The following is a 12,216-nucleotide window of genomic DNA, read 5'->3' as shown; positions in this document are numbered from 1 at the left end:
AGTGTCGGCCGCGCCAACCGGGTGGACAGGTGCAACGATAATGTTGCCTGGTGGACGACGACGAAGACGACGACGAGGACGAGGAGGACGAGTCTACGGAGCTTCTGATCAAGCTAGAATTGCCGTAGGGCGGGTCCATGGAGCATGATCCACCGTTGAGACAGGGGTTCGAGTCACAGTCCAAAAGAGGCTTCTCGCAGTTAGTGCCGTTGAAGCCTGGCGCGCACGAGCAGGTGTACAAACCCTGGCCGTTAAAGGTGTTAAAGCAGGTGCCGCCGTTCAAGCAGGGCTTGTGATTCGTGCAGTAGTTGAGGTCCTGGTTGCAGAACAGACCGCCCCAGCCTTCGTCGCAGAGGCACTCCCAGGGTTTCTGGCAGCTACCGTGAAGGCAGCCTGGATATCTCACGCATTGGTCGCAGTACGCTCCCTTCCAACCGTTGTGGCATCTGTAACCGAGACAAGAGAGGATGTTGCTCGTTAGCTCTGTTGATCGGTTTGCCGCTTTTCTTCGATGTTCGACGAGCACGGGGAGAAAGTAACCGCGGCTACGCGCGACGGCTAACGGAAGCTTTCCTTCTAACTCAACTATGAATGTAAACGGAGAAACTTTTGAAAGAATGAAGCAACGTGAGAATGAAATTAATTAGAACATCATTTTTTGCAAATGTTACAAGAAGAATTTTTAATGAAACACGAACATCTTTATCTTTCATATCTTCTTCGGGCTACCGTTGGTACAATTTCCCCCGACAGGCGACGATTAGAATCCTCTGAGATTCTTGGTGGAAGACGAATGTCAAAGACCTCGTTAAACTCGTATGAAAAATGATGAAACGCGATAGAGGACGCGCAATAAAGAGGTAGAAGATGGGACGAGGAGGAATCCCCGTTTCCAGGTAACCGAGCTTTATACCGGGTGATTCTGTACGAACGCACGAGTTACTTTATGCAAGCAGTGGAGGTGTAACGAGTAGGAGACTCTAATTACTTGGATCGTTAAATACTAATCGATCCTCGCGGAGACGTAATTTTAGGGAATGTGATAAAAATAAGATGCTACGAAATCATCGTCTATTTCTCACGTCCGATAAAATTAATCGAACTTCCCACGATGTATATCATCATTGCGGTAGCTTTCCGAATTTCGTTCCACGAGTCGAACTAAAAGAAAAAGCTGGCGATAGATATCGTGACCAAAGATTTACACGATCGTTGGTTTTTGGGTAAGAAGTTCCAGGAAAGAGAGCAAGGAGAAAACGCGATGAAGAAAAGGGACAAAGGGAGGAAAAGAAACGGGCGGAACGGTTGAACAGAAAAAGAAAGGCAGTTCGCCGTGACAGAGGATACGCGAAGGTGGGTAAAGGCCGCGGAGATGAAGAAGAAGAAGGCGACGAGGAGGAAGGTAGTATAGAGAGGAGCTGGATCCGCGACACAGGAGGGAGGGAAACGAGGAGGATATGGTGGTCGGCCATTACGTCCAAGGGGGTTATACCGAGGTAGAAAGGACAAAGACGTTTGGTGAAAAGATAGAACAAGAGCAAGCATTAAAAAGAGACAGGAAGAAATGAAGAGAGACGTGCGTACATATATATACACGATATTACGTATAAATACACCTTCCTTGCGCATTTATATGTACACTAATACAAACATATACTAACGCAAATTCACATTGAGGAAAGAAACAGTGGAAGAAAGAAAGAAAGAAAGAAAGGAAGGAAGAAAGAAAGATGAAAAGAGAAGAGGAGAAATAGAATGAGCAGGAGGAAAGGGAGAGATAGAGAGAGAAAGAGAGAAAGAGGGGGAGAGAGAGAGAGAGAGAGAGAGACGAAGAGCTTGAGGAAGGAGAAGGAAAAGGAGAGAACCGTCGAGAGAAGGGAGGAAGAACCTTAGCCAAGAGAGACAGGAGAGGAGGTAGAATTCGAAGGAGAGTGGGGAGACGAGTCGTCGAGTTGTGTTCCCACGGTTCGAGTCTCGGCACAGCCGTTCAGTATGCGGGTCAAGGAAAGGTTACGCTCCTCTGTGTGTGCGCGCGCCTTGCTCTGCCCACTAATACCCATCCGCCTCTCTCTCTCTCTTTCTACATTTATATATATATATAATATATATATTTTTTACATGTATACATGCATATTATATATATATATGAATATATATATAATACACACACACACACATATATATATACACACATCGAGAAGTAGAGAGAAACAGAGACAAGAGAGATAGCCCCAAAGCAGTCGACGTCGCATGACTATACCATTAAATCCCATGTATACACTGAGCAACGTAATCGAGAGAGAAAGAAGGAAAGACGAGCAGCAGGTCCGCGAACAGAGTATAGAAGGTAGAACAGAATGAGTCGAACTGTGCCACCATATGTACATATATGTATATGTACATATATACGTATATATATCCACACACACACACACACACACACACATACACACAAATACATAATACATATGTATATACAAATTCATGGAAGTTTATATATTCGCGCGTGAGCTTAGCCAATGAGATTCTTCGAGCTGTCCTCTCTAGCGAACGAATCTTCTTCCTAGGGCGCGAAACGGATTTCTAATGACCGCGAAGAAACGCAGCCTGCTTTCAGCGGTACCTATACGGAGAAATGATCATATTCTTGATCCTAGTGCTATCGTATTCGAAATTAGAACAATGCACGAAATGAATAAAGTTAGAAAGTCGGTAGAATACCTTCGGGTACTGACACTCAAGGAGTTTAGGTAATCGAGTAATTGCCGGAACGGTGAAGTGAAAGAGGAGAAGTGTGGAGTTTGGGAATCGCACGAATACCGGTACTTAGGCATATTAGCGTGCGGGAATACCGGTATTCGAAAATACCAATGTTCAAGAATATCGATAAGGGTAATTTAAAATAGTGGTATATTCGAGTACCGATATTTAGAAGTATCTCGGTATTCGGTGGAAAAAGAATTGGAGAAATTGCGAATATTATGTAGGTATAAGATTAGGTAGATACGTTTAAAAGAAATAAGGATGGGAAGATCGTAAAATGATGCACGATATGCATCCTCATCGGTATTCAGTTACAATAACACGTGCGGCTCCGGCCATGGACTCCGAAATTTCAATGGGACACCGTAGGGCCGCGATTCTTTCACGTATCACGAATGGGGCCAACATCCCACGAGGCTTAAGATGGCAACTGTTTTTAGCGATCGTATCGACTATTTCCACGCATACGGTTACGCAACCAGAAAACAGATTACCCTTTGTCCACGTAATACGTTGCTATTTATTCGAAACCTTTCCTCGAAACGTTTGTCAACGTTTGATCGTTGCTATTTTTGCACCATCCATCACTACGTTGGCGCCACAAATATCTTGCGTACTTTATGATCAGTCTGCGGATGCTTTTATGCGTTTACGAGTCATCTAAATTTTCAGAAATAAATATACCATATATTATAGAATCAGGATATTAATTCTAGTATTTAGAAGATGAAACTAATAATGTTCATTTAGATTTCATTCTTCTAATATTCACTTCGCATTCGCACGAAATCTAAATTTATACAAATATCTGTAGCCTGCTTGTAACGTTGCTTCTATATTCTTATCCTCGAGTCCATTTACGATATGTTGCTCTATGAGAATCGACTCTCGTCTCTTATAATTAGGAGAAAATTAATGCAGTTGAATCATCTTTAAAGTATCCATATCCAATAAAACTACACTGCAATTCAAAAATTTACAATCGTCGAGAACCTCTATGCTCGTTTCGCAACAGGTTTTCCTTGGACATGAAAACCGATGCTCCGCGTCTCAGAGCGACGTTACAGCAAAGCCCTCAATGTCTCAAAGTATTTTGCACGATATTCAACGTACAATTTATTACAGACGACTCGGTATGTTGTTTATTTACGCGTCTACGGTACGCCCATAAATTCCGGATCGTCTGGGACCTTTAAAAGCCGCGTCTCAGCGAACAACCTGGACGAGTGCCCCGTCTATTTTCGAAAATATTATTTTTCCACGACTTTATGAGAATTACCCCTTGGGAAAGAAAGTGGACGAGAATGGCGGAGGAGAGACATGGATGGTGCTCTCAGGGAACTCGACGGGGACCGACGACTGCGGCTAACGGGACAATTAACCCCAGTCTCGTACAGTAATTAGATGATCGAGTTAACTCTAAACCTTGGGTTAACGTCGCACCGAGATTCGAGTCCCATGCGAAGACAGATCGGAATTATCGCGGAATCTTCATCTGCTCTAACTGCGTTCCTTCTAAATTCGAGTATCGTGATTTTCGACAGCTAAATCGTCGTGTTCCTATGATCGCGAGCCAACGATGCTTCGTGATAACTTCTAATAATAATCTACGATGATCCACAACGATAAGAAAAATTGGATAAATAACATACGGAAGTTAAATCGAGTTATCCCATTGACATTGATATTAAAATTTTTAACGGGCATAAAACTTTCTCCAAACGAATCAAAATGGAAGATAGGGAAAACAGCGATCGAATTTCACATTCTACGCGTCTCTAGAATCGTCTAAGGCTTAAAACTCGAGGGTGAGAAGAAGGTATTCTTCTCTTGCAGCCGAGAAAAAATTCGCGCGCCAACGAGAACAATAAAGAGTTCTTCGAGGCAGCGGCATATTTATAGAGCAGGATTCTCGGCAAATACAGAAATTCCCGAATCGATCTCTGCCCTTAGTCAGCGTGTTCTTTTTTCCACTCGTCGAGTCGAATTAGAAGGTTCAACGACACAATCGCGCGACTTTCGAAATAGACGAAAGTAAAGGGTGGCGTAAACGCGACAAAAGAAGACGAGAATCAAATAAAAGGACGCGAGAGGAGAAAATTCGTGCTGGATGCAAGATCGGTTCTCTCGTTACGGCGGAAACAAGCCGGCTGCTTCGAATTTCTGTTCGTTCTCTTCGACCCCCGACGATCATCGTGCACGACGCGCCTCTGACTGTGAAATTACTGGTGAAACAGGAACGAGGGGAATCGCAACACCCGGAAACGAGTTCCGCCGATGATATTCTAATCCCCGAGTCAAGGGAAAATCGAATGGCGCGACCCAATCGCAGAAACTGGTAGCTATGCTAATGGAAATACTTGATTGGATAAGGCGAACAGTTTTCTCAAATTATTTACAACGAATCGAGAATTCCGATATTTTGTAGGTAAATACTATCGCTGTATAGTATAGTTGCTTAGATGATTCGATATGCAATCCACTTCGGTATACGTTATTCGATATTTTCAATAATCTTGAAACGATATTAGATTGCGAAGGTTTTCATAATTCAATAAATGCAGCTGATCGTTAATAACTATTACTGTTTGCTAAGCAGGACCCTAATCTTTAATAAATAATCGATAGATATAACGAAATATAATTGGCAAATGGAAATTCAGGAAACGAAAGGATTATAGCAATAGATAATCGTACACGGTGTCGTAACGACTTCCGAATAAGTAGATGATCTAGAAATTGTAAATGATAAATAATTAATAAATTGAAATTCGGGGAGAAGATTCGACTATAAATAAACGATTGTAGGCAGAATTTCGATGATTCATTAGAGAAAGGATTCGAAAACGGAACTGAAAATATTCTCACGGTGAGGCAATTAACACGGCTGGATCATCGATCGCGTTAGACTCATTAACGATCGACTTTCGCGGGAAGCTCGTTTATCGAGGCGTCGCGTCGCGTCGTTATTAATGCGGCACGAGTATGATACAACGCGTACAGGTATCGAGTCAGGAATGTAATATCAGTAAGGAAAAAGAAAAAGAAAAGGCGCACGAAGAAGAAGAAGAAGAAGAAGAAGACCGACGACGACGATGAAGAAGAAGAAGAAGAAGAAGAAGAAGAAGAAGAAGACTAAGTTGGCTACATGTACACATTATCATGAAGGGAAAAGACAGAGAAAGAAAAATGGTAGATTGTATGCGTATACTCACATGCACTCGTCGGGTCGACTGCAGTGTCCGTGCTGCTCGTCGCATCCGGGCAGGCAGCGGGCTGAAACGAGTAAGAAAAAATCCAAAAGGTTAAGGCAACTCTCCGCAAGAGGTCGATCGCGTCCCTCACGACTGCACGAGCGGTACCATACGATGCATCCCGATGCATTCCTCTGCTATAGGTAGTCGGGTACCAGGAGAACTCGATAATTCAACGTGCTACTCTCCTCTCTCTCTCTCCTTCTCTGTACAAGGACCCACTGTGTGTCGCCGTTAATCGAATTGTTAAATTGTTCAGAAACTCGAATGGAAAATCGATCCGCTGCTTTTGGGACAGGACAATGCAGGTCAGAGAGGTTGCTTTATCCAGAGAGTAAATTATGCAAAGCAGTTTTCCATGGTAAATTGGTAAAACAGTTTGAACGTTTGAAAGGATTTGGAAAGAACGATCCTTTGATCGGTTGATTTTGAGATTAGACGTTTGGATGGAGAGCGGAGGTTAGAGGTTGAAGGTCGAAGCTTAGGCAGCTCGAAGCCTGCAATAGCTAGTTACTTTTATAGAAAGAATTTTGCACAAATTTCCCGCGAAACGATGGTAGTTCTGTTGTAAATTTCTAGTGGATGCACACAGGTGTCGTAATGTCTCGTACTTGCTTCCTCGACCAAAAAGGACCAATTTATAAACACGAGGTCGGTATCGCTCACACCTCGAATATACGATGGAGGGAATCGTCTAATTAAAATTTATGTCATATATACCACGAATCGTTCCCGTTTTCTGGGAATCCTGAATAGGAAAGGAGTCTGACCGCACGATTCCTTGCATAGCTGCACGTAGTAGTGAACGATACGTTGTCGGGTGCTCGCTCGCGCGCGTGCGCTCGCGCTCACACGGTCGCGTCCCACAAGGATGATAAAATTGTGTCACGTGTGACGATTCTTATCTTGCGATCGTGAAATCACCTCTAACGCCCTGCTAATTGACCAATTCCGCCTCCTTTCAAAATTATTTCATGAATCTTCCACTTTCCTTGACTCGAACATAAAACCAAAATGAAGACGAAGTAAACTGAATTACAACGATGTCAGAAAATCGTTCAGAAGCTCGATAATTACGTTTAAAACCTCGTTTAAAACCTTCTGCTGTTCGTTTAGGCATTTCTTTTTTTTTTTTAATGTATCTGTAACTGTATTGTAACTGAAAGACAGTTTGTCTTCTTTAACAATTGACAATTTGTAATAAATTTAGAAAATCACGCTTGTAACGTTTCATGCGAGCTATGCAAACAAAATAATCCTACTTCTATTCTCGTCATATTTTCCAAACAGGAGAAACAGAAGTTCTAAGCAAAAACCTATGCACGAAAACATTATTTTAATAAAAACATTTTGCCAAGAGCACTTGAAGCGAAACTTGAAAAATGTAATGTACACAACGTGTTGATACTTTAATTAACGACGTTTCTATATATTGTTCAATGTGGTTTCCCCACACTGATGACCAAATTCTGATAATAAATTAGAGCAGGACAGGACGGGTACGAGGAGAAAGATCGTTCACATAGCAGCACACGCCAGCAAGGGTAACGAAATTGTGTCACGTGTCGCGCAGTTTATCCAGTCCGCAAATATATCCAAAGTCTTTCAGTTGGCTGCCAGCCACCGGTTCGGTTACGTACGTTCCTCGAGCATATAGATCGCGGATCGCGTCTGCCATACCACCACACCATCTCCTCTGCGCATCTATCGCGTCTTCAATCGGTTTTATTTCTCGCACACGTGTCTTCCGTCCGTGAAATTTTTCAGCAATCTTTCAGTTCTAACTTCTCTGATCTTTACATTTCGCAATGATCCTTCGTGCACGTTATACGCCGGCACACGTTCTCCAAAAACGCGTTGCGGAATCTATCTGAAACTCGTTAAGTGGGAGTTCGAGGTCGACGATATTTGTCGAATACAAAAATTACACGCTACACTTCGAAATTGTACACAGTGGATTTTTTTATTTGCAGTACAATAAGTATTCGTGGTTAACGATATTTTCGAATACCAGAATTCAACGGCACACTTCGAAATTATACACAGTCGATTCCCTAATTACTTGGAATAAAATGGAATATAAACAGAAGAAGATATAACTAGAATTTACATATATACAAGAGAATTTTTCACTAATTCTTCCATTAATTACGATTTTTCATTCGAATGATTAAAAACCCACGATCAGATTAAAGTATTCGATCGGTAGAAGTCAGACGAACGGAGACTATATTTTCGTTTGTAAAAATCGAATAGAACGTAAGAGCAAAGTTCTTTCATCGAAAGGATGTTTCATGAATGAGAAACCCTCTCTACAGGGTACGTCTTTCTTTTTTCCCAGTCCAGTAAAACGGATAGATCTCAAAAGTATTTTCAAGTTTGATGCTTCCTTCGAAACTATATGACAAAAGTTAATTCTTTAATTATTTGGCGTGCCTTAGAAAAATCGGTCAACTGGAAAGAGAATAAGTCCATCGACCGAATGAAAATAAAGAAAAAGAAAAAAAGAAAGAAAAAGAAACAAGGCCAACCTAACCCCACCGAAAGAACGTTTCACAGATGAACAATCTTTCATAAAGGCACGTCTTTCTCTAAGCTCACAGAAAGAATATAGAAGTTAAGAGATCGCGAGGTGAAAACAAGCTGGACAAAAGATCTGCGAAGAACTCGGTCGGCTAGTGTCTTCCTGAATGAAGGGGTTGAAGGTGGTTCGTCTGGATAAAGGAGAGAAGGTGAACCCTGTGGCAGAGCGTGTGGGGGCCACTGAGAGGACAGGAGAGGGCCGATGGGCCGCGTGACCTTGGCACCGAGCGCAACGGCCCACGAAGGCGGCTCTCGATGGAGCTCGCCAGTCTCGACGCGCTAAGGAGCGTATGGTATTTATAGAGTGGAGAACCGTGAGGAACGAGTCTCGAGTTTGGTTGCTGGATCCCGCGGGACGACGAAAGGAACGGGCAAATCGCACAGATTCTACCGGCCCTTGGAAAAAGAAGAATTCAAAAGCGGGACTGGAAAGAGGGAGGGAGAGCGAGAGAGAGAGAGAGAGAGAGAGAAAGAGAGGAGGATTGGCTTTGGTGAAAACCGACTGTTCCTGAATTAAACCCTGGGATTACGGCAACGTCTGATGCCGAGTTTAAACTCGGATAGACTATGTTGTGGCATTGGTGTGTGGTAATCTTTCGCGAAGTATGTATCATCCTCAGCTGATCGAAGAGAATTGGTAGAGTTGCTTTCGTGTTAATTAAATTCGAATCAAGTGTCAGTTAAGAAAAAATTTCATCTTTCCACTATACTTACATAATATATATTTTATTTGTCTTTATATAAAATGCACTGTTGTAACGATAAAGGTAATATTGAATTGGAAGGATGAAAGCTTGAAAATTTGTGGCCGATAGTCTACATGGTAATATGCCGAAGAAATAGAGCACAGGAAACAGCATAAACATGGCTGAAAGCGCCCTAGATTCGCAGGTACCATTCGGCCAGACATTGACAATAGATTCGTGGCCCTCAGCTGATGGAAGAGCCGCGAGGAGACCGCAACCTGCGCCACGCAACAGACCCTTCTGACGAAGAACTTTGACAACAACCGCGTTCCTCCTTTCTTTCCACGTAAAGACACCATGAAACGCGTCGAAACCGATATCATTCTATTTAAACGTCCACAAGCCTGTAGCCGTACTTTCGCTCCCCTAAATGAATTTTACGACTCGTGTCCAACGTACGTATCGATTTTTCTCCGGTCTCCGACTGCTAACCGGCGCGGCGTCGTTTCGTGCCTGACCTTTCGTGGAACAGCGACAATGAGTTTCAATCAAACATTCTCCCCCCTATCTACCTCTGTCTACCTGACGCGCTAAACAGGACTATTGCTCTATAGAAAGTTATACGCAGAGCCGAAGAAAGCATCGAAGGAAAATCCAGGAAATACTGGCACAGGTAGCTCCATCAGATCTGTTCAATAAGAAAGAGAGACAAGAAGAAGAAGAAGAAGAAGAAGAAGAGTGACGGGGACCAATGGCCAGGGGAGGGGTTGAAATGGAAGCGGACTGTGAACGTGAGGCCGGTGCAGCTGTTGGTTAAAGCACCGACCTCTGTGCAGCTGTCAGGGGCCCACTCGGCCTCTTTCGGCGTAGTTCGGCCGCTCGTGTTGCAGCTGCCTCTGCAACAACCCCTGTAATACGTTCAGGCACCCCCGAAAATGCGCCTGGCTGCAAGCCACCCTATCCTTCCGCTACCCCTAGCCTCGTTAACCCGTTTTACAGGACGATCGGCTATATACAGTGTTATAGCATGCTCGAGGGACTGGTTTTTGTGCGCCGGCCTTTCTTCTCCTTTTGCGTGTCTCCAACGATTAACCGTTTATGTCAGTGTGTTTTTCTGCTGCTCCGATGGGTCAGCCCTTGTTTGAATTTTACTTTACGTTTTACCTTACGGAAACTGGAATTGAGGAAGGTTAATGGATAAATTGAATTGCAAGCCGATGTATTTTGCTTCTTCTTCTTCCTTTTCTCTTTCTTTTTTTTCTTTTTTATGAATTTACCAGGTTGATTGGAATTCAAATGGAAGCTTCGCTCCTAACTTTTCGACGTCAATTACGTTCGATGGATTTCGAAGAGCGATAGAGTGATTGGATCGAAAGTAAGTGGAAGAATGCAGCAGGATTAACGGACAGATAAAATCGAAAAGATAATTGCCCAAGGGGGGGTCGTCACATTTTTCTGCCCACGGGTGGTAGACATTTTTTTACAGAAAGCGGCACACCGGGTCAGCTGAGCAAACGCGCTGAGTACACAGCCGCTAGGACACGATACACGCGTGTACTCTTGCCATTTCTAGAAACCGAACCTCGATGGCTTCCATTGCTTTTTGTACCGTTCTCACGAAACTTGTTTGCCAGGCAAGTTCAATTTCAATATATTTTTCAACACATCTATTATTTATCTTCTTACTGATTCGTCGCATATATTAGCGAAAATAAACGAAGGAAGTGTTACGCGCCGATAACTGTGAATCTCACGCAAAAAACACTTGGAACAATGACAAGACGATCGAGCAAAGAGTGTCACATACATTACGTGGCGATTAATCGTAGTCGATCTGTTTCCTCGTCGCCAGACCTCGCACGCGTCCACGGGGCCAGAACTCGCATTAAATCGCAACAATGGCCCATTCTCATCGCGTCGAGGGGGCGGTGGCGGTGCAGGAGGAACAGGAAGGCGGCGAAAATCCTGGAAACGGTGGCGTGGGCGTGAGCTTGGCCGCACACGTGAGAAAAGATCGGCCTGCGATCGCAACGAGAGGCAACCGTGTGGTCGTCGGCGTTTTTCGCCGTCTATCAGAGACAGGGACGGCACTCGACAGAGACTGACTTTCCTTCGCGAAACTCAACGCACGAACAGACGATTCCACGAATGGCCGGGAATGTCACGAAATGAAGAGTAAGTAGTCTATTAGTAATCAATGCGCGGAGAAACTTTGTCGAGCGCCGGTGCTCGACGACGAGTGCAACGACCGATCGACGACGGCCACGAGAACACACCCGGAGACCCTGTCGACGACTTTGACTCTTCCTCTCGTCGATCGTTACAAGAGGATTATTGAAACGCAGGGAGGATGATTAAGGGAAGATCGACGGAAGTTTACAGGTGTTTCGAAGATTCGAAACTCGCAAGATTTGTAATTTTGTATGGCTTTATTTGGTTTATATGCGTTTACGTACGGTTGGATTTGCACTTGGGAAAAATAGGTACAATTAGATGTGTACCCAGCTGTCTGTGAACAAATTTCCAAATCTTTCATGGATTTAAAAGTTTAGAGAGTATTGGTCAGTTTCAGTTCATCGCAAAGTCCAGGTTGCTATTTGACATAAACGTTGGCAGGAGAAAAATTCTCATAAAATCGTGGCAGGTTTGTCGATGTTCGATCTTACAATCGAAATAATCTACTGTTCGATTAGAACGATTTCAAGTATGTAACAACGTCTTAATGACTGGATGGATCACGAGATCGTTTATAGGATCGTTTAGACTAGCGATTGTGGCGAAATTCGCGAATACCATTGCTCTGACAGCGAGTTGACTCGAATGTTGGCCGCGGACGGGAATGCGATGACTTGGCACGCTGGCAAAGGAAGCAAAATAAGATCGAGATCTCGGATGCCATCGTCGAGGGAGAGAAAAAGGCCTCCCGCGCG

The 12,216-nt window shown here is 43.7% G+C and overlaps 1 protein-coding gene across 1 annotated transcript in view; it reads right to left on the bottom strand.

The window, feature by feature from the left end:
* Positions 1–12,216, bottom strand: part of LOC100746813 (neurogenic locus protein delta) — a 51,871-nt gene that overhangs the window by 6,360 nt on the left and 33,295 nt on the right. The window contains 2 exon segments of the mRNA XM_003488249.4: positions 7–446; positions 5,979–6,039. Coding sequence (XP_003488297.3) covers positions 7–446; positions 5,979–6,039 — 501 coding nt within the window.

This window comes from Bombus impatiens, unplaced genomic scaffold, assembly GCF_000188095.3.
Source record: "Bombus impatiens unplaced genomic scaffold, BIMP_2.2 scf_0219, whole genome shotgun sequence".
Lineage (NCBI taxonomy): Eukaryota > Metazoa > Arthropoda > Insecta > Hymenoptera > Apidae > Bombus > Bombus impatiens.
The sequence above is the reverse complement of the archived record's forward strand: the minus strand, read 5'-3'. Positions and strand labels throughout refer to the sequence as shown.